The 22,743-nt window shown below is 35.0% G+C and overlaps 2 protein-coding genes across 4 annotated transcripts; both read right to left on the reverse strand.

The window, feature by feature from the left end:
- Positions 1 to 1,213: 1,213 nt before the first annotated feature.
- On the reverse strand, positions 1,214 to 5,277 carry LOC109092950 (cerebellin-1-like). Of its 3 annotated transcripts, none has more exons than XM_042726935.1 (4): positions 5,026 to 5,277; positions 3,225 to 3,609; positions 2,986 to 3,105; positions 1,214 to 2,094 (listed from the first exon to the last, which is right to left on the reverse strand). In XM_042726935.1, exons 2-4 carry the CDS (start codon positions 3,480 to 3,482, stop codon positions 1,897 to 1,899), a joined length of 576 nt encoding a protein of 191 aa, XP_042582869.1. In that variant the 5' UTR covers positions 3,483 to 3,609; positions 5,026 to 5,277; the 3' UTR covers positions 1,214 to 1,896. The 3 variants fall into 3 exon arrangements, with proteins under 3 accessions (XP_042582869.1, XP_018962213.1, XP_042582868.1); XM_019106668.2 differs by having other exon boundaries at positions 3,225 to 3,653; positions 5,026 to 5,276; XM_042726934.1 differs by lacking the exon at positions 5,026 to 5,277 and adding an exon at positions 3,742 to 3,783 and having other exon boundaries at positions 3,225 to 3,653.
- A 2,382-nt stretch (positions 5,278 to 7,659) lies between these two features.
- On the reverse strand, positions 7,660 to 21,108 carry LOC109092951 (putative C-type lectin domain family 20 member A). The gene is made up of 6 exons (XM_019106670.2): positions 21,035 to 21,108; positions 20,731 to 20,790; positions 16,316 to 16,681; positions 13,433 to 13,777; positions 9,249 to 9,337; positions 7,660 to 8,161 (listed from the first exon to the last, which is right to left on the reverse strand). The coding sequence occupies exons 2-6, from the start codon at positions 20,765 to 20,767 to the stop codon at positions 8,036 to 8,038; spliced, it is 963 nt and encodes a 320-aa protein (XP_018962215.2). The 5' UTR covers positions 20,768 to 20,790; positions 21,035 to 21,108; the 3' UTR covers positions 7,660 to 8,035.
- Between the last annotated feature and the right edge of the window lie 1,635 nt (positions 21,109 to 22,743).

Raw genomic sequence — 22,743 nt, forward strand, 5'->3', positions numbered from 1 at the left:
AACACAAAAGAAGATCTTTTGAGAAATGTCAATAATAGCTATTTACTTCCATGGACACTTTTCACAAGACTGTGACGACAGGCTTCAGTGGTCATCAGCGTCGGCAATCCTTCAAAGTTTTTTGTATGTACATTTATAACAGTATACTTTGTGTTATATCACCTTTGCATCAATTTACAAAAACAAACAAACAAACAAAAAAACTAGTTAACACTAATGCAAGGGTATGGAAGCCCGTTTCTGCCACTGAATAATAATAATAATAAAAAAAAGGTTATTATTTTTTCATACTATGGAAGTCAATGGCTACTGTCCACTGTTTGCTTACCAACATTCTTCAAACTATATTTTTGGGTGAGCTGTCCCTTTAATGCGTTCTTTAAATAAATATTGTGTGTTTTCATATGATTCACATCATGAAGATTTGAAGCCAGAAACAGGACATGTGCTGTCCTCGAAAGGCCTGGAGGAAGTTGCTTTTTTGGCTCTGACGTCTGTAGCCAGAACAACAGATGGTGGATAATGATGATAAATAGACTCTGCAGCCATTTGTGTCCATTTACTCTCTGACCTTCATGGCAGAATGACACCAGACGAATCAGGACTCGTTTTACAGGCAAGACACTACAGAACAGAAATAATTAACTGATAGATATCAACATACTTCAACGCAATTAATCAACAGGGGACAATTGTTTTGTCTTAATAAATCAGAAAATACTGTCAACAGACAGAAAACAAATACAATTTTACCATTAGGAATAAAATATGGTATGAAATCAGGCAAATGATATATGAACAAACCTTCGGAATATAGAGAGGAATAAAACTGAAGTGTAGTGTTTGCTGAAGTGGAGATAAAAGCTCATTTTGAAAAACTTTTAAATATATTTACTGTGATTGAAATCCACAGACAAAATTAGATCAAATAAATATTATATGTGTCGTTTGGATGTTTGCTTCACTAGCTTAGAATATTATGGAAAAGTCTCAAAATTGGCAAATACATGAAAAAAAAAAATGATGGTTTTGCCTGTAGTGCCTTGCCTTAGGATGCTTTATGGATGTCCACCATGTAGGGATGCACCAGAATATTAATTCTGGCCAATAAAGATGTTTTTATAATCACCAACTATGAAGTAATGGCTGATCTTATAAATCTGTATTCTTTCATCTGTTGTTGAAAAACAAAAGAGGCTCAAATTTAGAATCATTCATGCTTCAACACATCAGAATTTTATTGTACAGTTGAAATAATTCGTTTTAAACATCAGTTATGTCCTATTCAACCTCAGATGTCACGACTTTCACACCTGCATTAAACTATTAAAATCATACCTAATCTGCCCAATGCTTTGTTAGCAAAAATATATGTAAAATGCTTAATCACTAAAATAAATATTTATCTGGATTTCTTTGTGCAACCTGTGTGAATTTCAATTTTTTGAGTATGTCCTTGTTTCCCCAAACTTGTGTGTTTGTGTGTGTGTGTTTTAGTTTTTAGGCTTTAATCTTTATTTAATGTTAATTGAAAATAGCAAGAACATCCCAAATGCAGGTTACAGGATTGCAAAATTTGCAAATTCAAAATGAAACGATTGCAGAATATATTATAGAATATTTAGTTTGACATCCTGAGGTTGATGATGATCACCACAATCTTAAGGTTTAGCACTGTTCACTGATTATTTGTCAGAAGGGAACATTTTTATACCCCAGTTTGTATCTCGTAAGTGGAAAGTGCCATATATAACGTGCATCAAGCAGGTTCATGCATATAGAAAAGATGCAGAGGAAGAAGCCCAGCAGAGATGTAAGTAAAGGATCAGAAGAAGCGTCCTTGTCTGAACACAAGTGAATGTGCGCTTTTGATCAGTTTTCTGCATGGACTTGTTTCTATGAGGGAAAGACCAGGAAGCCGGAGAAGGTGGAGTATTTCCAGCCGCCCATCAGGTTTCCTCTCTCCAGTTTGAGGTAGGCCTTGTCTCCTCTCTCCATCGTCACCAGACCGGCGTTGGTCGCTGCCTCACGCGTCACATCCTGATCACCGGCGAAGGCCGAGATCACCGGCCAACCGTTCAACACCAGGCTCACCTGGACACGGAGAGCCAGAAAGAAAGGAATCCTTACAACCTTTTATAATAATAACAACTGCATTTTAATGAGATTCATGAAATGAACAGGGATGTTCTTGTGCACTGTATGGTGGCCATTTGATGTCATGCTGAAAAGCAAAACTAGTTGGAAACTGCTGAACGTGGCGGTTTGGATTTATATGTCCTCTGTTGTCACAACAAAAATTAAAAAAAAAAATAGTTCAGCCAAAAGTGAAAGATAAAAACATCACAATAATCCACAAGTAATCCACAGCACTCCAGTCCATCAGTTAACATCTGGAGAAGACAAAAGATGAAACACATCCAGCATTAAGATGATATGAGTCTATAATCCACAATAACACTTCCTCCAGTGAAAAAGTGCATCTGCTGTTGTGGTGTTATTATGGATTATGGACCACATATTTGTTTAGAGCTGTTTAAACTGTGCTTGATCTGTGCAGATTTCTCTCCTGATTCACACCAGAACACTTTTTCACTGGAGGAAGTGTTATTATGGATTATAGACTTATATCATCTTAATGCTGGATTTGTTTCATCTTTTGTCTTCTCCAGATGTTCACTGATGGACTGGAGTGCTGTGGATTACTTGTGGATGACTGTGATGTTTTTATCAGCTGTTTGGACTCTTGTTGTGGAGGAAATATTTAACTGCAGAGCATCCATTGATGAAACACTGATGCAGTGCTACATTTCTACAAACCTGATGAAGAAACAAACTCATCCTGATCTTGAATAAGAACATTTTTTCATTTTTGATATTTGTTATTCAGAAAATATTTAAAAGACAATAAATATGAAACAAGTTCTTTTTCCTCTTCTTCATGTGGCTCTGTGTAAGTGTTTATGAATGGATCTTTTGACGCACCTGTATAGTTTGTCTGTTGTAAACTTTCACCACATTGAAACTGAAGCTATACACTCCTTTTCTAGGAGCCACGAAAACGCTCCGTGCCGGATCGAAATGACTCCCAACGTTCACCAGAACCTGATGGAATACAGAAAGACACATGGAAAGCGTCGGGTCTGTTATAGCACTGGCTGCCTCATGAGCTGCTGATAAAGCCGCTAAAGGAAGGAGCGATCATATCCTCCATGCATGGTTACCTGGTCGAAGTATATGGTCATGGTGCGGTTGCTCATCTCAGATGGTTCGTGGTTGTTGTTCCTCACAGCCGAGAAGGCGATGCGGCCGTTTCCCGAGCGCACCGACATTCCCAAAGCATTCCCAGCGGGTTCTGTGGTCGGAGTGGAGTCGCAGACGACTAAACACTTCCCTTCCAGCACGATGGGCTCTGTGTCATTCTGGCCCCGAACCAGCAGGGGGCCCATCAGACAGAGAAGAGCTAACCGTGTGCCACTCATCTGAACACGTGGATGTTTTAGTTCGTCCTCTAGCTGTTTCACTGCCTGCCTCCGCTGCTTTACCCGCAGGCCCAGAGCAAATGCAGAAATATCCAGCGGTATCCCACTTCCCTTCCAGACCACACGACTAGATAACAGCACATGCAGACGGAGAACAGCACATCTGAAGATCTGTGTGCAGATACACATTCGATAGTTTTGACTTCAGCGTTTGCGTGTGCTGTAAGTCACTGGACCACCACAATACACACTCACTCACCGGCCATCTGCACCAGACGTCCCTCATGAGGAGACCATCTGCCTTCCCACCAGGCTTCCGAAACATTCCAACACACACACACACACACACACACACACACACACACACACACACACACACACACACACACACACACACACACACACACACACACACACACACACACTCACACACACACACACACACACACACACACACACACACACACACTCACTCACTCGCACACCAGTGTTATTTTAGTACCATTGAGATTTTATTAGTATTTTAAATTAGGTTTTATTTTTACATTTCCAGGTTTAATTTGTTTTATCTAAATTGTTTTAGTAATTTTGCTGTGTTTTTTTTTTGTCATGGTATCTTTTAAAATTTGTATTTATTTATTTATTTATTTATTCATTTATTTGTCAGTTTTGGATATTTTAGAACATGAAGTTAAACTGAATGAAAATATCAATTACCAATGATAAAAATCTCCAATAAAAAAGTTTTTATTTATTCATTGTAAGTAACTTTTTTTTTTTTTTAGTTAACTATGATATGGCTTTTCTCATTCTTCAGGACTTTTATTTAACACAGTTCCCAATCTGACTAAACAACACAAGTAACAAAAATGTCCTAAATATCATATGAAAGTAATTATATTATAGTAAAATACAATATAATGTATTATATGATATAAAAACACAGACATGTAAAACACACACACACACACACACACACACACACACACCACTGTCCTTAACAAACTGAAAGTAATTATATTATAGTAAAATACAATATAAAGAGTTTTGATGTTTGCTGTCTAAATGTCTCGAGTTTTGCAATCAGTTTTTGTGTCTCGATCCACCAGATGAGAAAAACTGTTCTGTAGTTTCCATAAAACTAAATATAATCACTATATGTTAAGTCCACTGTAAAAATGATCATAATTTTAATATTAAACGACAGTATAATGCTACAGTAAAAATCTGTTAATTGTCCCTTACCGAACAAAAACTGGAAAAAATCTAAGTTTAAGCTTTGTGAGAAGTCTACATTTAAAATTGAATAACAATAGCCTAATAGTTGTACAGTTCTGTTAAACCACAGCGGCTGCTTTGTCACAGATTATATTTATATACAGTCTAGATACAGTGTATTGTAATGTGTCATAGCAGTGTTCATGCATCAGGAAAGCTTCTGTCTGAAGTGTACTGCACTGTGTGTGAGTTCATCTCAACTGCGTATCTCTCTCTCACTGAACTAAAATCATTAAAGCTTATTAAACATCAAATGTGGTCTTACCTTCAGTGCTACAGGTTCACTGTCACTCCATCACTGGACAATCACATCCCGTCCAGCTCTCCATGGCTCTGAACCAAAACCTAGTGCACTACCTGCGTAGGCAGTATTTTAAGGCATCATGGTGCTCCTGACAGAAGAGCTGCTGCCAAAAACTGGGCGGCAAGGACAGAGTTTTGATGTGGATTTGGGGTGAGGTGGAGGAAATGCCGAATTGTCCCTCGTTTTTTAAAAATGATTGTAAATTAAGCATTTAACTCTACAGGAGAACTTTTAATTATCAAAGAACAGTGGAGATGTGTAGGCTTTCTGCACAGTAAGGTTTGGATCAGAGCTGTTCTTGCCAAAGTTCCCCACTGTTCAAACAGATTTGAAATAAAGCGATGTTTCTACTCTTACTCGTCCTGTTATCAGGATAAAGCACACACATTCTCTCACGCTCTGTCTGAAGGGGTGGATTCTGGAATTTACTGCGGCTTCCATATATATATATATATATATATATATATATATATATATATATATATATATATATATATATAGATCTCATATCGATGCTTTATTATATATATATAATTAATATTATTATTTGAAATATTTAATAATTTGAAGGACTTCCCCATGTGAAACTTGAATTTTATAGACTTCCATGTCTCACAGTGGAACGTGCTCTGTCCTCGGTTTGAGGAAAGCACCCTACTTATTAAAACATACATTTAGACAGCTTAGCTCACGAAGGTCCCCGGGGCCTCTAATCTACATGAGCAAATTAGAATTAAAGCAGTTACTTTATTCTTTATCTTTAAACATTAGAAAATAGAAAAGAAAATGGTCTGAAACCTCTAGCTGAGAAAAAGTACTTGATATCTTTAAATTAACAATAAATTAGGTACACGTTCTTTCTAAATAGATTCTACTTCTTACAGCTCGGGAGTTTCCGGTCAGCATCTAGCGCACCTACTTACGGTCCGATTTTAACGAGTAGGCTGATTATTACTACGTTTTAGGGCTGGCAAAATTTTTTAAACAATTAATCATATTCCCTGCATTAAGATAAATTATCTTCAACCTGCAGAAATATTTCCCTTCCAAATGTGCATTTTGAATAATAAATATATTTGCCCACTAACCCGGAGATGTCCAGCTCTTCTCATTAACAGTATTTTTCTCTTACTGATCATATTTCATACATGTTAAATTTACAGTTTGATTGATAAACACTCTTACAAAAATTAACCATGGTTTTACTATAGTAAAAAAGTAATATGCATAAAATGCATTTATTTATTTTTTTTGGTGGATTACCATTTGTATAAGTAAAATTTTTATATATATTAATTGACTGTTTTACTGTATTTGTGTGTAGTATCAGGTTAATTTGTAGTTACTATGGTATTGTTTTATTGTTTTTGAGAAATCAATCCAAACAAACAAGTAAATAAATACAATAAAAATCCAAATGGCATGTGAAAATAGTGCACATATTTTGAATGCATTATGAGGGTTTTGCATTATTAGGCGAGTGTTTGTAGAGACGTTCAGATGTTCTTCTTTCACTGAAGCTCTCAGTGCTGTCTGGATCATGATGATGATCAGTTTTATTTCATCAGGCTCCAGTGCTGCTGAGGAACACATTCATCTTCATTCTCACCCAATAATGTATTAAATGAGAAAAGAATGCCAAATCAAAGTGTTTCAGTGGTGCCAGACTTTAGGTTTTGCAAGACAATCTACAAAGACTTTGACCTTCACATTTAAGTGTTTGGCACTTTATCCAAAGTGACTTACACTGCATTAAAGTTTGATGCATTTCCTGTGAAATGAATCCCATTGCTGGCATTGCAAATGCCATGTTCTAGTGTTTAGAAGATAAGCAAAAGATCTTCTGTAATGTTCGGGTCCATATATGAATATGTTAAGCTATATATGATCTGCTGTAGGTATTGAACATTTGTGTTGTATTTAATCAGGAGAAAATAATGACAGATAATGTAGTGTATCAGCGTGTTTTGCATTGACTAGTTATTTCCCTAACTCTCCTGGCTCGGCTTGATTAGAGATTATTTGTTTCTTGTCTTTGAATAAAGTGTCCTTGTGAAGGTCAGGATGGAAATGTTGGGGTTATTTGGGGTGTTTGCTGTGTAACAGATACTGTCTACTTAAAAACGGAAAATGCATGGTGTAAGAATATTTGTTGTATTTGCTGTATTAATATTTGTGACTGTTTTCACACGGCCTCATTAGGTTGCAAGCTTAATTCAGCAGGTGGCGTGTAGTTGCCTTCTCTGATGTGCGACAGAGTAAACAATCACAGTAGCAGAAGCAGCAGCAGCAACTTCCCCCAGGTCCTAATGCCCATCTGTAACGCGTTTTATTTATTCAGGGGGTGCGGTTGGCCTACTTGTAATAAAATATGGGTAAAATACACACGAACCATTAAGATACTTGTGTTTCTGAATAAATAAAGCAGTATCAATGTCATAAAATCAGTCTGTTTTGATTTAAAGGCCAGAAGCTATAGTTTGCATGAATAAAAATCACAAACACTTATAAATTAAATATTTTATACAGATTTATTAATTAATGTGTAATATTTCTTCTAATGAATTATGGAAACTTATATACAATGTACTCTCATTAAAAATTTTATAATGTTTGTCAAGTTTTTGCTCAAAAATAACCAAAAATTAAAACAATTTGTTTATCATTTTCAAACAGGAGAGACTTGGTGTTGTTTCAAAACAAAGGGAAATACATCAGTATCAACATCGGCTACTGGCCAAAATGATTTGAAAAATATCAGCATATGGGATATCGGCAAAAATCTAATATTGTGCATCCCTACATACTACCCTTTGTTAGCTCATATTTAGGCATACATATGTCAACTAAATGAATAAATGCAGAATGAATATATGTAACTATTTTTGAGAAATTACTATAAGTTGTTAATCTAACTTTAATATTCAGATATCTGTAACTAAGGATGAATTGCATTAATTTTAGATAAATTTCACCCCAAAGAACGACAAACACGAGTAGTATGTTTCCGTGCAGTCCACTTCTTCTGGAAGACTTTCCCGTTGGGTTGTGTCCTCCATGTCATAGAGACGTCCTCGTCGCTCAGCGTCTGCTTGAACTAAACACAGAAACAGCCTTCGATTACTCTGTGAATGAATCTCACGCAAACAAGTTTGAAGCATTTTTCAGATCAGAATTAACATCTCTTACTTTATAAATCTTACAAAAATAGCAGAAATGGCCAAAACTTCAAACACAAAGCAAGAAGACTGACTGATGTGGGTTTTTGTTCACACTAAAGGGAAAATCTGATTATTTTCTTAAATCAAATTTTTTTAGACTGATGTTAAACCCTTGTGAGCCATTTGTTTGGGGTGTACACTCCGGCTGTTGGGGTCTCCAGAGACCCCAAAGGATAAAATGTGATCGTAAAAAAATTGTTTACAAATGTAATTTTACTCAGTTCATTATTGCTTTTACATTTGTGCAGTTTTGGGAGGATTTATGGTATTTTTTTTAATGTATGGTTCAATAATGTGACACCTAAATTTTCTGTCCGATTGCATTTTTTTCAGTTAAAAATGGGTTTTAATGCTTAAAAAAAATGCCGTATATAAGAAGCACCTATCTTCTACATATTTACCAATTTTAAATGTTTTTTTTTTTGTTCTGTTATTTAAAGAGTCAAAACATCATGTGGTGGGACCATCTGGCCATAACTGTTGTTTTGGAAACATCTTTGAAATTATCCTAAATTTATTTAGATTATTTTTCCGCACTTTTTGGCATGATTTCCAAAGGGTTTTGTAATCATGTATAAAATTGCGAAGAACTTTGAAGGTTGCACTTCATTTTGTGTTCTGCACTGTGGGGGATTTAGTGATTTTATTTGACAAATTCAAAAGAAAAAGTAGCGATTTTATTATTTCCCTATTTAATTTCAACATCCTAAGTGTGACTTTTTTCACACTAACATACCAGATATCAATCCAATTTCATGTTTTAGTTGTAGAGCTAGCAAGTGTTGGAAGTGGTACAAAGTCTCATGCTATTTTGATAAAGGGAACATTTTATTTCATCAAATTTACTTTGGGGTCAAAAAGACGCTGAGCAGCTTAGAAGGGTTAAACTGACGTGATATTTGCTGTTTTCTATACTGTATGTTCCACAATTAATTCTAGTCTGATGAGTATTATAAAGTTAACCTGTTTTAAGACGAGCGCCTTCAGTTTGTCTTCATCCATGTTCTCAGCGGCTTTCACCTGCACTCGGATCACCTGCCTCTTCCTCTTGACTGTGGGAAAAAACACATGTTGTATGTTTTACTATATGGGCAATTGCATGCAAATGTCAACCTCATCATGAAAAAATAAACTTTTTACCAAAATACCAAAAGTTGTGCGTTTAAGTCTGTACTTTACTGCATCAATGTGCTTTAATAGAAATTCGAAGGAAATCGCTATGTTTATCCACCACATATGAGAGGTGCACCCAGAGTAAAATTACATTTTCATCCAACTATATTTCATGTTTTCAAATGAGAGATCAAAGGCTGCCCATTTTTTTATTTACGTCAACAGTACGCATTTTGTAAAAAGATGAAAAATGAATAAACTCACTTTGTCTAAACAGCAAGGATTTTTGGATTTATAAGGGCTAGATTTATGACGTTAGGACGCTTCAGCGCTGTCAAGTCCATAATGTTTTTAAGACTACGTTTATATCATATAGTAATTATTCATGCAATTAACTTGAAACTTTCTGTACAAAGCCAACTTGTCCATTCTAATTATGATTAACAGCTCATCTCCATTCTTTGCTCTTATTAATAATAAAAATTGTGTTATGGACGTGACCGTAACAGACACTTTATATCTTATGCGACACACGTTTAGGCAAAATAAATGAATATGAAGTTGTCTGGGAAAAAGAGGAGATTTTTATTATTAATTAATAATCTAGTGCTTTCTCAGCCAGTGTTGGCTGTAAAGATGAAGTTGCTGAACGCCGACGCTAAACGTGCCTTTAATAGAGAAATGCACCTTTTCATACATAATTGGAATTTTTTTTTTTTTTAATTGGTTTGTTTAAAAGTAGACATTTAAATCTTTCTATAGATTTCTTTCTTTTGTCTGTGAGGCATGTAACCAGTTTATTGTCATGGAGATCACAGAGATTAGACGTCAGAAAGCATATCCTCTTTATGTTCTTTATTTTACAAAAGCACAACGTTTTGGTGTTATTGTGAGTGTACATAAATAAAAGCAGATGTTTTTATTTTTCTTTTTTTTTTTTTTTGCAAATGTTGTAGCCTATTAGGTTGCTCTTATCTGTATTACCAAAAACAAAAGTATTTTAAGTTCTTTCTGCAGGAAAAAAATGAAAGGGATTGCATGGGCACCTACATGTCATGCAGTAAGCGGGTTAATACCACCACACTTCCCATAAACACATAATACACAGAAGTGTAAAGTGTACAAAACTCAAACCAACTTTGGAGTTGTCTGATTTGAAGAGTCATCATTATTGGTCTTCCTTTCTTAAAGGAATAGTTCACACAAAAAATAATTTACTTGCCCTCATGTCATTCCAAAGCTATAAGACTTTTGTCTGTCTTTATAAAACAAATTCATATATTTTTTAATTTTCTCATATTTTTTTTGTTAATCCATTTAGAGTCCAGATAATCGGTATTTTCAAGCCTCATAAATACAGAGTTATTGTAGAAGTAATCCATGCCGATATTTATATATGAATAAATCTTAAATCATATGATAGCGAACATGTCTGTTCAATAGAAAATATTGGTCTGCCAGACTAGCAATTGAGGACAAAAATTAAGAGAATATTAAATATATTTATTTGTGTTGCAAAAATTAGCAGAGTTTGTATGGGTCTGGAACAACAAGAGGGAGAGTAAATTATGACCATTTTCATTTTTTGGTGAACTAACCCTTTGAAGTATATGAACGTATATGAACATTTGTGAGGTATGTGAATGTCATTTCTGTTTGAATGTTTCAGTAAAGGAGTAGCTTTCTGAAAGCAATATATTTATTCAAACAATATTACATGCCCTCACACTAGTTGCCATTATAGCCTTCTAGAGAATATTTACCTATCCTTACGGATGTGAATACACCTCTATCTGAAAATGGATAGAGTTTAATTAAATGTTTTCTTTTTTCAAATATGTTTCTCTTTTTAGGCCACTGCTGAAGAACAGGTGGTGACTGGGATGAATGCTGGTCAAAGAAGAGAATGTCCTTTCCCCTAAACTGATGCAGCAGTGGTTTTAAAGGAGGACGCTGCCCTGGATGATGTACTGTAGATGTCACATGTGCTGATGGGGCTTCTTCATGACTACATCAGTTATGCTAAAGTGATCATGAAAGTTGACAGTGATGCATGATCTGTATTCATGGACTATGAAATAATTGTATAATTTGCAAAAACAAAATGTTAAATGCTTGTTCTGTGTTGTTTAGTAGAAATGGAGTTTACACTCTGTCATTCATACACATGCGTCTGTTAAATGTTATAATATCAGTGTTAATGTTGTGGTTTATTTGTGTACTGTCATGCCAGAATAGTTTGTAAAGAACTTAACAAATTGTATAATTATTGTATAATAGTGTTTTTGTATATTTTTATAAAATATGTAAAATTTCCCAAAAAAGTTACATTTGATCTTAAAAGTTATATTCAACAAATGTTCAATGCTTTATTTATCAACTCTGTAGCTATTAATGCCATACTTTTCTGCATTTTTCTTCTTACATGTATGTTACTTTTTGACTGATTTCTCTTGTTTTTAATAAATATTTGCCTTTTGATAGTTATTATTTGTGTGTAAAAGTGATTTTAAAATGAACAAGATTTGTAGGTTTAATACCTAGCTCAATTTGGGTTCATTTTAGCATAGCAATGTAGTAATTTTAAACCATAAAAAAGCGATCCAGCATGCTGGATTAAACATAATAACCCAGCTTGTTGGGTTAAAGTAACCCAGCGCTGGGTTGCCAAAATAACCCAAATTGGGTTGTTTTCAACCCAGCAGTCTTTAGAGTGTACTTGTTTAATTAAATAAAATTCAATATTTTAACTATATTGTGATGAGTCAAATAATCATGTAATAAATGTTACAGTGGGTGATTTATTTTATTATTCATATAATAATAACAACAACAACAACCTGTTTTGGTCATATTTACTATTTATTGTCCAGCTCCCTGTCACACCCATGGACGTTCTGTTGTGTTTTCATTCCCTATGTGCTTTGTGGGACCCAGTTTTTCCCTGTTGATTGTGTCATTTGGTTTAGGTGTGTCGTTAATTATCTTCATTTTCTTTAGTATTTATAGTGTAGTCTGTCCTGTTATTCCTCGTCTGCAATTATTTGTGAATGTTGCTGTCCTTAATGGCTTAATGGTTACATGTGCCCATGTCATTTGCCTTGTTTCTTTCCAAGGAGTCTGCCCTGGTCCTGGTCATGCCTGGCTTTACTTTGTGTTCATTTAAATCTTTACTACTGCACTGACCTGCGTTCAGAATTCTCTGGCGCCATTCCTGCGGGTCAGAAATAGACTATGCACAAGTGGACTTTAGGACAAATTGCAAAACTATTTTGAAATGCCATATAATGTTCTCTCTCAATATTAGCTTGTTATTTAAACCTTTTATGTGTTTCATATAACTTGTCGTTATCTGCGCTGCATGCATGCAGAGAGCAAGATTTTGTGTGTTTGGCGCACATGCTGCTGAGTGTGACGTGCAAGAAATGTGCAGTGTGGTTACATCATGTATTCTTATTTTTGTTTTGACATGCTTTATTACAGATGCGTGCGCTTTATTTGACTACTTTTGGGCTGTTGAACAAAAACACCCACCTACTCCCATTCTAACACTTGAAGAGCAACAATAATTTAAAATATAACTCTGATTGGATTTGTCTGAAAGAAGAAAGTCATATACACTTAGGATTCTTTGAGGGTGAGTAAAACGGACTATTTTTTATTTTTGGGTGAACTAACCCTTTAATTAATTACTTCATGTAAAAACTGATTAGGTTTGGGTCAATTTGGAAGACTGTGAAAATGTTAAATTTCAGTACTCTTCACCAAACCCACACTACAAAAGTATCACATAAAACCCAGTAGCCCTTGGGAATATTATTTGTGACATTAGAATTATTTTGTCTAGTGTGTAAAATTTCTAAATAAATAACAAAATGTTAAAATTGATTGGTTTGACTTTTTTTTTTTCACCAAAACCGTACTTTGTAAAAGTCTAAAGTAGATCATTTGAATCAAAGTTACATTTTCCTATTCAGTGTTTGTCAACAAATTACAAACAAATGATTGTACAAAATAGTTCAGGACAGACCTACCAGTGTTACAGCAGAAGTAATAAGCTGAGCTGCATGTCCAGTCATCAGGTGTACCAGTATTGATATATGCACCAACACAGTCATAGGTCTGTAGTCCAAATGTCTGAGTAGCGAGTTGGGTTGAGGAAGTGAAGTTCGCCTGATCTGACCACTTCCAAGTGTCTCTGTACAATCCAATCCAGACAAAAACCTGCAAACTAGATTGCAATGTGTTTATCTCATCATTGTCTTCTCTACTCCTAATGATAGCCAGGTCTGTATAATGCTGTCTGCAGTACTCCCGAGCATCAATCCATGTCTTTGTAGTCTTGCTCAAAACCATTTTCTCTGTTGCATTTGCACTTCCTGTGAAAAATCAAAAATAGTTAAGACGTTAAAGCCAAATTCATTTTCTCTACCGAGAGTGAGCCTGTTATAGGGATGTCATGAGAACGAAGTTGTTATAAACATTTTAAAATACTGCTGGTACTACTATTTCTCAATCGCTTTCCATGAGCGTGAGTCGAGACGGAGTGAAACGGGGACTAATGCATTTCATTCATTCATTCATTCATAACCACCCCACATTAAATGAGTTTAAAGGGTAGTTCACCCAAAGCTTGTAAGCTTTATTATAATTTTTTTTTTACTCTTAAGTTCTCTTAAGACTTTTCAATATGCACTGTAAAAACGTATACAATTTTTTGAAGTTGTAAACAAAGATTATTAGAGTAAATTTAGCACGAAAACACCATTTAAGTTTTTCTACTTCAAAATGTAAAATTTATTTAATGTGTTAATGCCATGCAATTAGGCCTATTTGTGAAATTTACTAGCAATTTCTGAATGTTTTTTTTTTTTTTTTTCAAAGTTAATCCTTCACCATTTTTCCATGTACAAACTAGGGATGGGCATTCTTGGCCAGTTCTCATTTCGATCATCGATAGGTTTCAAAAATGAGAAATTGAGTAGGCATACTCGGTGCGGGACATGGGCAGGGGGCCATGACTGTAAATGAGATAATGAAAATCTGGGACCGTTATGAAAATGACATGAAAACCTGTCTATGAGAACATGATTAGAACACTCTTAGATTATGATATGACAAAATCCACGTTTTGAACGAATTGGGTGAACCATTTGGCGCGTTGAACCACCGGCCGTAGTCGCGTTTACTTTGAAGTGGCGCTGCACAGACCGATCGTGTATGACATCAAAGTACTGCGAGAGCGATTCAAAAGCACAAGGAGTCGTCTCTCTAAGCTCTTGCGGTTCTTTGATGTCACACACCGGTCGGTCTGATGGTGATGACCCGCTTCAAGTCGAACAAGCCTAATTATTCAATGAACCATTCATAAAGAACCATTTACTTCACTCCTAAATGAATCAGCCATTTGAACAAATCAAACAAATGAATAAATGACTCGATGACTTAATCATTAAGACATTTACCACCATCGACTGGCAGTTTTAGAAAAAAAGAAAAAAAAAAAGAAAAGAAAAGTGGCGTGACATACAGCCAAGTGTGGTAACCCATACTCAGAATTCGTGTTCTGCATTTAACCCATCCAAAGTGCACACACACAGCAGTGAACACGCACACACCATGAACACACACCTGAAGCAATGGGTATCATTTATGCTGCGGCGCCCGGGGAGCAGTTGGGGGTTCGGTGCCTTGCTCAAGGACACCTCAGTCGTGGTATTGCCGGCCCGAGACTCGAACCCACAACCTTAGGGTTAGGAGTTAAACTCTCTAACCACTAAGACACGACTTCCCCAGCTTCCCCACGACTTTCCCTTTTAGTTTATTATTTAGAGTATCATTTCATTAAAGAAATAATTCCATATTTTCACAGTAATAATAATAAAATTAAGAAAATAAATTATTAAAGTTATAGTTCACCCAATCAAAAGTGACAATTCTGTCATCATTTACTCACATGGTCCAAAAGAGTATATGTAATCAATTTTATCAAACAAATTATTTCTTGCTGAACCTAATTTTTGTAATCTCTGTTTGATGCTTTGCACAACAATGACTTTAAATGATCTTTTCAGAGTCATTTCTCTAAATTTGATTTGCGATTAATTAGATTAAATAATCACCACATCATGTAATTAGATTAAAAATTTTAATCGCTTACCAGCCCTAATAATAACGCTTGACTTAGTGATGTTAAGAGTGTACTTTCAGATATTTAAAAAGTTGTGTCATTTTATAAAAATTATGTCCATAGTCCATAGTACAAGGCACCCCATTGCTTTCAGAAATCACAAAGAAATTGGAACCACAAACGGACCGACAAACAAAACAAACTTAGAAGACCTCAGTCTGTCATCATGATGCAAACGTGAAATATCAGACATACAGAAGTACTTTACATGTGTTTTAATTCGCTTGCGCTGATTTTCCATTGTTTTTTTTTTTTTTTTTTTTTTTTTTTGACTGCTGCACTCACGTCTCTTGCAGCGTCTCATGCATGAAACACCAGTCTAAAAAAAAACACGCCGCTTCAGAAGTCCAGTCCCATCTTTCAACATTCCCTATTTCTCTGCCCGTGTCGCATCTTATGTGTGAATGGTGGCTAGCGATGTGAGCGCGTCACACATGAGAGGTTAATCACGTGCGCCGACATGCAGTTGGATCACTCTTTTCTCTTATCACCGGCATACTGTCAAATTGTCAAATTCTAATATTTTTGTAAATATATTCAAAATTGTGATTCCTCGATTTCTAAAAAAAAGAGGTTAATCACGGGCAAAACATTAAATTTGAATAAATCGATGAAACCAGAAAATTCGCCCAGCCCTAACCCATCCCTAAATGTCATTATATTAGAGTCTTAATTCATACACCGAATTAATCAGTATATATAAAGAGTGAATATACATGTTTCTCACCATCATAACAAATGAAATAATTTGAGTAGGTGCAGGTCTCATCTAGCCAGCCTCCATTATAATTTTTTCCAGCACACTGCTCTTTTCCATTGTAGTTATCTGGCTGACCCGAAATCCAGTTCGTGAACACCAGACTCTCCTCGTTATAGCACCAGCGCCAGCTGTTGATGTCATTGTACAGTCCGATCCAGGCAATGTCGGAAAACGGATCTGCTGCTTCTCGCAGACGCGCCCAGTCTTCAGTACTCTGAACGGTGGCCAGGTCAGTATGGTGCGTCCTGCAGTAATTCTGTGCATTTCCCCACGTCATTGCCTCCTTGATTAGAATATACTCTTGTTGTATACACAGAGTTAATGACAGCAGTCCTGCAGGAGAATACACTCGTTTTATTATATTTCCATCTTAAAGTTTTTCCCAGTTATCACATTTTTATTCTGACACCTAGTGTTGTCTCGATAGTGTAATTTCTAACTTGGATACGATACTGTAAAACATTTTTATATATTTGATATGACTTTCAAAGCCACTGGGAAAAATTGCAAACTTGAAAAAATGAAAAAGGTAGCTTACTGTGTGAGGTTTACTTGTGAACAAAAGTTATGTTTACATTTATTCTCAAGGTCTAACAAACATTAAAAGTATTTCCTTCCCCATTAAAGGGTAGATGAATATCACAATAAATATCGGTATTAAATAATATGATATTTTTTTAAAAATATATTTTAATAATATTTCACAATTATATTACTTTAATCCACTGTAGTAAAATTACAAAGTGTATAAGGATAATATTATAAATATTATATCACGATACAAGTAATTTTATTTCACGGTAGCGATATATATCACAATATAGTTATTTTTTGCTTTAAATAAGGTCTTTGTGACATCAACATTTTTTATTGAAATTTCATAATTCTTGTCACCACTGCCAATATCACAAATTAACTTATACTAGCCTAAATAAAATAAATGAAATAAATAAAAAAACTCACTGAAGACAAGTAAACAATCAGTGATTAAATAAAAATAAGATTATTAGCAATAGTTTAAGATTAAGCAACAGCACAAATAAATTACAGTAGAACAAATAAATAAGCAATGCTACATACATTGTAATAAGAAACCAAATGTATAAAAACAATGCATATTCTTCACTGTCAACTAAATATTAATTTCTTCTTAAAGCTGCTTAGATCCAATATACTGTTACACATGTGAGGGTTGCCCCCCCCCCCCCAAAAAAAAAAAAAAAAATGAAAAACCATCTAATGTAAAGAACAATGTTTTATACCTTAAATAATTGTGTAAGTAGTAAAACAACACAAATGGGTCAAAAATGTGTTTTAAGTTTAGAAACATTTTGAGTCTCCCCTCGCTTGCCTCACAATACTTTGGTCCAAAAGCCTGCTTTCCTCTTTTCACATACACTATCACCTACACACACACAAGTCCAGTGAGAGAGAACAAAGTCAATAGTTGTGGAACTCCAGTAAGGCTGTCACATAAACATCAGATTAAGTGATTATTTTCTCTTTAATACAGATGATGCCAATGTATATTTTGACGAGTCCACTATGTTAGTAATAGTAACATTACCTGCTTGAAGGAAAGGTTTGTCAGGTTTTCATAACTAAACCCCCCTAATTGCTATCCAAAACTAGCCCAAACTATCTGCGTTTTGAGGGGGTCCCCCGGTAAAAATCGCGTTCATGAGCTAAATAAAGTGATTGGATTGATGTGCGCATTTATATGTCGCAAACTTCAAATAGGAATAGATTTTTTTTACATGCGCACACTGCAGAAATATAGATTTTCTCACTGTTTGCATATAATAACCACTCTCCTACATGGTTTCTTCATTTGTTATTAACAGCAGAATTAATATTTATCCATCTCAGTAAAAATGCCCCTCCCCGCTCCAAAAACGGGTTGCAAAATCTGTATTGTGGCAAACCTCTGATACCCATCTCCTAAGACAAAACTGTGAGGCAGAACGTAAATGGAAACAAGACAGGCTGCATATCTCTCTTCAAATGTTCAGAGACTCTCTTACTTCTTACCAGACTGCAGCTAAGTCTGCAAAAGCTGCATACTTTTCTCACCTAATTGAAACTAATCACTCTAAACCTAAGGTTTTGTTTTCAATTATTAAATCTGTTACCAATCCTTCTGTTAACACCTTCCCTGTTGCCTCTGATGCTCTCTGTGAAAGCTTCTTGAGATATTTTAGTGACAAAATTACTAACTTAAGACTTGGTGTGTGCCCCACTTTATCTTTAACCATCTCTCCAATCATGTCATCTTCCTCTGCAATTTTTGGATGCTTTTGAACCCATCAGTCTCCAGGAATTGAAGGAGGTGATTGACAATCATAAACCCTCATTACTGTTCTTGCGATATCATTCACCCCCAGATTTTTAAAATTAATTATTGATTCGATTGGGCCAGGTCTGTTGTCTCTTATTAATAAGTGTCTCCAAACTGGCTCTGTTCCTGCCGACCTTAAAGTTGCTACAGTCACTCCTCTGCTCAAGAAGCCTTCACTGGACCACACTGTTCTAAAAAAATTCGTCCAATTTCTGTTTTGCCTTTCATTTCAAAAGTTTTGGAGAAAAATTGTGCTGAATCAACTTCAACACTTTCTGACTAGTAATTCTATTTATGAGGTTTTTTCAATCTGGTTTTAAGTCTGCTCACAGCACTGAGTCCGCCCTTTTGAGAGTGTTAAATGATATTTACCTCTCCACTGATTCCGGGGACTCTGTGGTTCTTATTCTTGTAGATTTATCGGCTGCTTTTGATACCATAGACCACTCCTTACTATTATCTAGATTAGAGTCTTGGGTAGGTCTAAAAGCAAACGTTCTGAAATGGTTTCAGTCATACCTATCTGACAGAAAGTTTTTAGTGATGTTGGGTAATTTTTCCTCTTCCCCTGCTCCTCTGACCTGTGGCCTTCCACAAGGATCTATTTTTAGCTCCCTCTCTATTCTCTCTGTACATGCTGCCTTTGGGTTCTATTCTACGAAAACATGGTGTGTCTTTTCATTTCTATGCAGATGACACTCAAATCTATCTTCCAGTTAAGAAACACAACTCCACTGCGATCACTCCAATGTTTAGAGGAGGTTAAATTATGGCTAGCCCAAATTTCCTCTTCTTAAACGAGGACAAGACCGAGGTGATTGTTTTCGGTCCTAATGAGAACTCTCAGTGTATAAACTCTGAGCTAGAAAGTTTATCCGTTTTTAGATCCTCACGGGTGCAGAAACTAGGTATTATCCTCTTCGTTTATAAATCCCTTCATAACAAAGCTCTTGTCTTTCTCTCTGAACTTCTTCATCTTTATACTCTGTCCAGAAGCCTACTATCCTGTGACCAGGCTCTGTTGGTGGTCCCTAGCGTTAGGCTAAAGCGTAGAGCAGAGCGTGCATTTGCAGTGACAGGGCCACAACTCTGGAATACCCTGCCTTTAGAGATTAGAATGGCCCCTTCCTTGTCTATTTTTAAGTCCTTGCTAAAAACCTTTTTATTTTCCTCAGTGTACTGTCTACTGTGATATGTTACATTTTTAAATGGGTGGTTTTAAATTTTTGTCTGGTCTATTTTCCTTGTATGTGTAATATTCTTGCTCTTCTGTAAAGCACTTTGGTCAGCCTGGAGGCTGTTGTAAATGCGTTATACAAATAAAATTGAAATTGAAATTGCCTGTGGATGATAACCCAAAACAAGGACTGGTGGGAGGTTGTCCTGCTCCACTTCACAGTTGCTGAGTGAAAGGAGAGTTTAATAATGACAGGACATGCATTTATACAACACTTTATTCAAAAGGAAGAGCCGTTCATTCTGTGCATCATACGTTATACCTATTTCTGCTGCACATGCACAGTCTTTTCAGTTTCGTGGTTCAATCCGATCAAGTGTTTACATGCAAATCATATTATAAGAGGAATAAACCACCCCCTTCAATCCGATCGAAATTTTATTCTGATTGAGCTCAATCTTATCGGTTAAGGTGTTTACATGAAAGCTTTTCAGTCCGATTGAGCCGTCAATCCAATTACAAATGGATTATTTGGTTGCATGTTAACGTAGCCACTGAGGAGCTACCCTGCTCTTTCTCGTAATAAGCAGTGTTTTATTTACATTCATTATTTAAAACATTTGTTTCCAGGAGATGCAAGTTATTATTTTCTACTTTTCACATTGAATTATTTAAAATAATATTAATTTACAAGAGATACAAGTTAATTTTTACTTTTGACATGACAATATTATTATTATTATTATTCATTATTTTTTTTTTTGTATATCGCTGTATGTAAAATTGCAAGAATATGCAAATACAGTTGTTTTTGTAATGTTACACAATGTTTTTAATGGTATTTTAATGTTTTGCACAATGTTTTACCTGAAAGAAAAAGCAGATAAAGGCAAGTTTGGTCCATCACTTTGCCGGTGGTTTTTGTTACTGGAAAAATATAAAAACGAAAGAATCCCAAATTAGTTCTCTAATATACTATTTGCATAGTTGATAAATTGGCATGATTGTTTTTTAAGGTTTAATTAATATATTTGTATGAAAAAACAAACAAAAACAAACAAACATACAAATAAAAAATACTAAAGTAATGTTTTGTTGCCAACAATATGATGTGAAAGGTACAGCATTATTAATAATCAACTGTTCATCTCTTATGAATGAGAGCACTAACCTGTTAAACTGCGCTGAGAGTGAACTGATGAAACGCTGGCCTATCTTCAGTGATAGCGAGTTATCAGGATGTCTCTCAAGTTCCCAATCTTAAGCTCTTTAAATGGGTTTCTTACGTTAAGAAGGGAATTTCACAGTCTGATATGCAAAGTGTGTCCTGTATTGGTGTTTTTTTTTTTTTTTTTTTTGTGGCCCCTCTTTAAGTTGTGTTTTGATGGATCATCTTAGGGCACTCATTATCATATGATTTCTCATTATACTATGTAAAATAGATGTTACACATTCAGACTGAATCACTGAATGACAGCCGTCTTTTAGTTTAGTGAATAAGAATATCACAAAAATCAGTGTGCCATCTCTGTATATTCATTAATTAAATGTTCCTTTATTTAGTATCTGCAAATGAATGATCTCAGATTAATCTCAGAGCCTGACTGAAAATGCTTTCGCATAAATCTGCTTTAAAATGTTAGACAGATGATAGCAGACATGATTTGCAAAGTGTTATAAGAGCCAGAGTCTATCTTTCACATTATTTTAACCTGATTAAATCATATAAATCGATTGATTTAAAGTGGGATACTTTGTGGTGCATGTGATCATAATATAGCTTTATTTTTCAGTTTAAATGTCCTTGTGGATCATGTAAATCAAGGACAATGTGATTCTTAAGTCTATGCAAAACAAATAGCACCACCTCAGAAAGATCATACTTAATGTACAAACATTTACGGATATTTTATTCAGAAAACCCACTTTTTAATTTTTTTAATCTAAAGTTAACTTTACATTTACATGTATGCATTTCACAGACACTTCTTTCCAATCCGACCTGAATTGCATTTAAGTACACATTTACATTTGATCAGTTCTAGGATTAATTGGATAAAATCACATGCGTTTGGTCTGGTGATGCGTTTGGATATGCAAAACATGAAATGTGTTTCTTTGTTAGTTTCCAAGGTCAGGTGTGTTTGTGTAAATATTGTGTGTTTTTCACTCTTCAGCAGTTATTTTCCTATGCAAATGCTTTTAGGTGTGTGCTTGGCCATTCTGCTGGAAATTTAGAGTACAGAAACAACAAAATAATAGCTTTTATAAAAAGAGATGTTATATTTTATCATTTTAGAATTATGGAGATAATACTATTAATGTCATGGCAATACAATTATGAAGTTATATTAGTGTCAAAAACTTTTATAAAATATATTTAGCTTTTCCTCCATATCTCACACACTTTTGGGACTGAATTATGTTGATGAACAAAAAGGGTGAACCACTCTTGACTGAATAACTTATGTAGCTTTAAGTTTAAGCAGCTTTAAGCAGGTTTTTGTAATTAATTCATTAAAGACTATGTAGCAAGTATTTTGTTTTGGGCCCTAAACTCTGAAACCGTTTACCACTTCATATTAGATCTGCACCTACTTTACAGATTTTCAATCTTTACTCAAAACGCACTACTTTTTCATTGCTTTCAATGTCTCTTGATGATCTAATTTGGTATTTGATTCTTGTTGGGTTTTTTTTCGTTTTTATTTTTTACTACTACATTTTTGTTAAAACTTGTAAGTGTTGATTTACAGTAGTGTGGCTTTGTTCTTAGTCCAATGACTTCTTATTTTACCTGATGTTGTAAAGCACATTGGTCAGCTGTGGCTGTTGTTAATTGTGATACATAAGTAAATTAAACATTGAAACATGAACTTA

Source organism: Cyprinus carpio, chromosome B7, assembly GCF_018340385.1.
Source record: "Cyprinus carpio isolate SPL01 chromosome B7, ASM1834038v1, whole genome shotgun sequence".
In the NCBI taxonomy this organism is placed as follows: domain Eukaryota; kingdom Metazoa; phylum Chordata; class Actinopteri; order Cypriniformes; family Cyprinidae; genus Cyprinus; species Cyprinus carpio.

What these genes read in the sequence shown, in the direction of transcription:
- LOC109092950 (XM_042726934.1), bottom strand. Translation starts at nt 3,768, where the DNA reads ATGAGGGACGTCTGGTGCAGATGGCCG. An exon ending in ACGTCTGGTGCAGATGGCCG is followed by an intron (nt 3,654 to 3,741) that starts GTGAGTGAGTGT and finishes ATCTGCACACAG; the next exon opens with ATCTTCAGATGTGCTGTTCT. An exon ending in ACAACAGACAAACTATACAG is followed by an intron (nt 2,095 to 2,985) that starts GTGCGTCAAAAG and finishes CTCCGTGTCCAG; the next exon opens with GTGAGCCTGGTGTTGAACGG.
- LOC109092951 (XM_019106670.2), bottom strand. Translation starts at nt 20,767, where the DNA reads ATGGACCAAACTTGCCTTTATCTGCTTTTTCTTTCAG. An exon ending in TTATTTCATTTGTTATGATG is followed by an intron (nt 13,778 to 16,315) that starts GTGAGAAACATG and finishes GATTTTTCACAG; the next exon opens with GAAGTGCAAATGCAACAGAG. An exon ending in AGGCGCTCGTCTTAAAACAG is followed by an intron (nt 8,162 to 9,248) that starts GTTAACTTTATA and finishes TTCTGTGTTTAG; the next exon opens with TTCAAGCAGACGCTGAGCGA.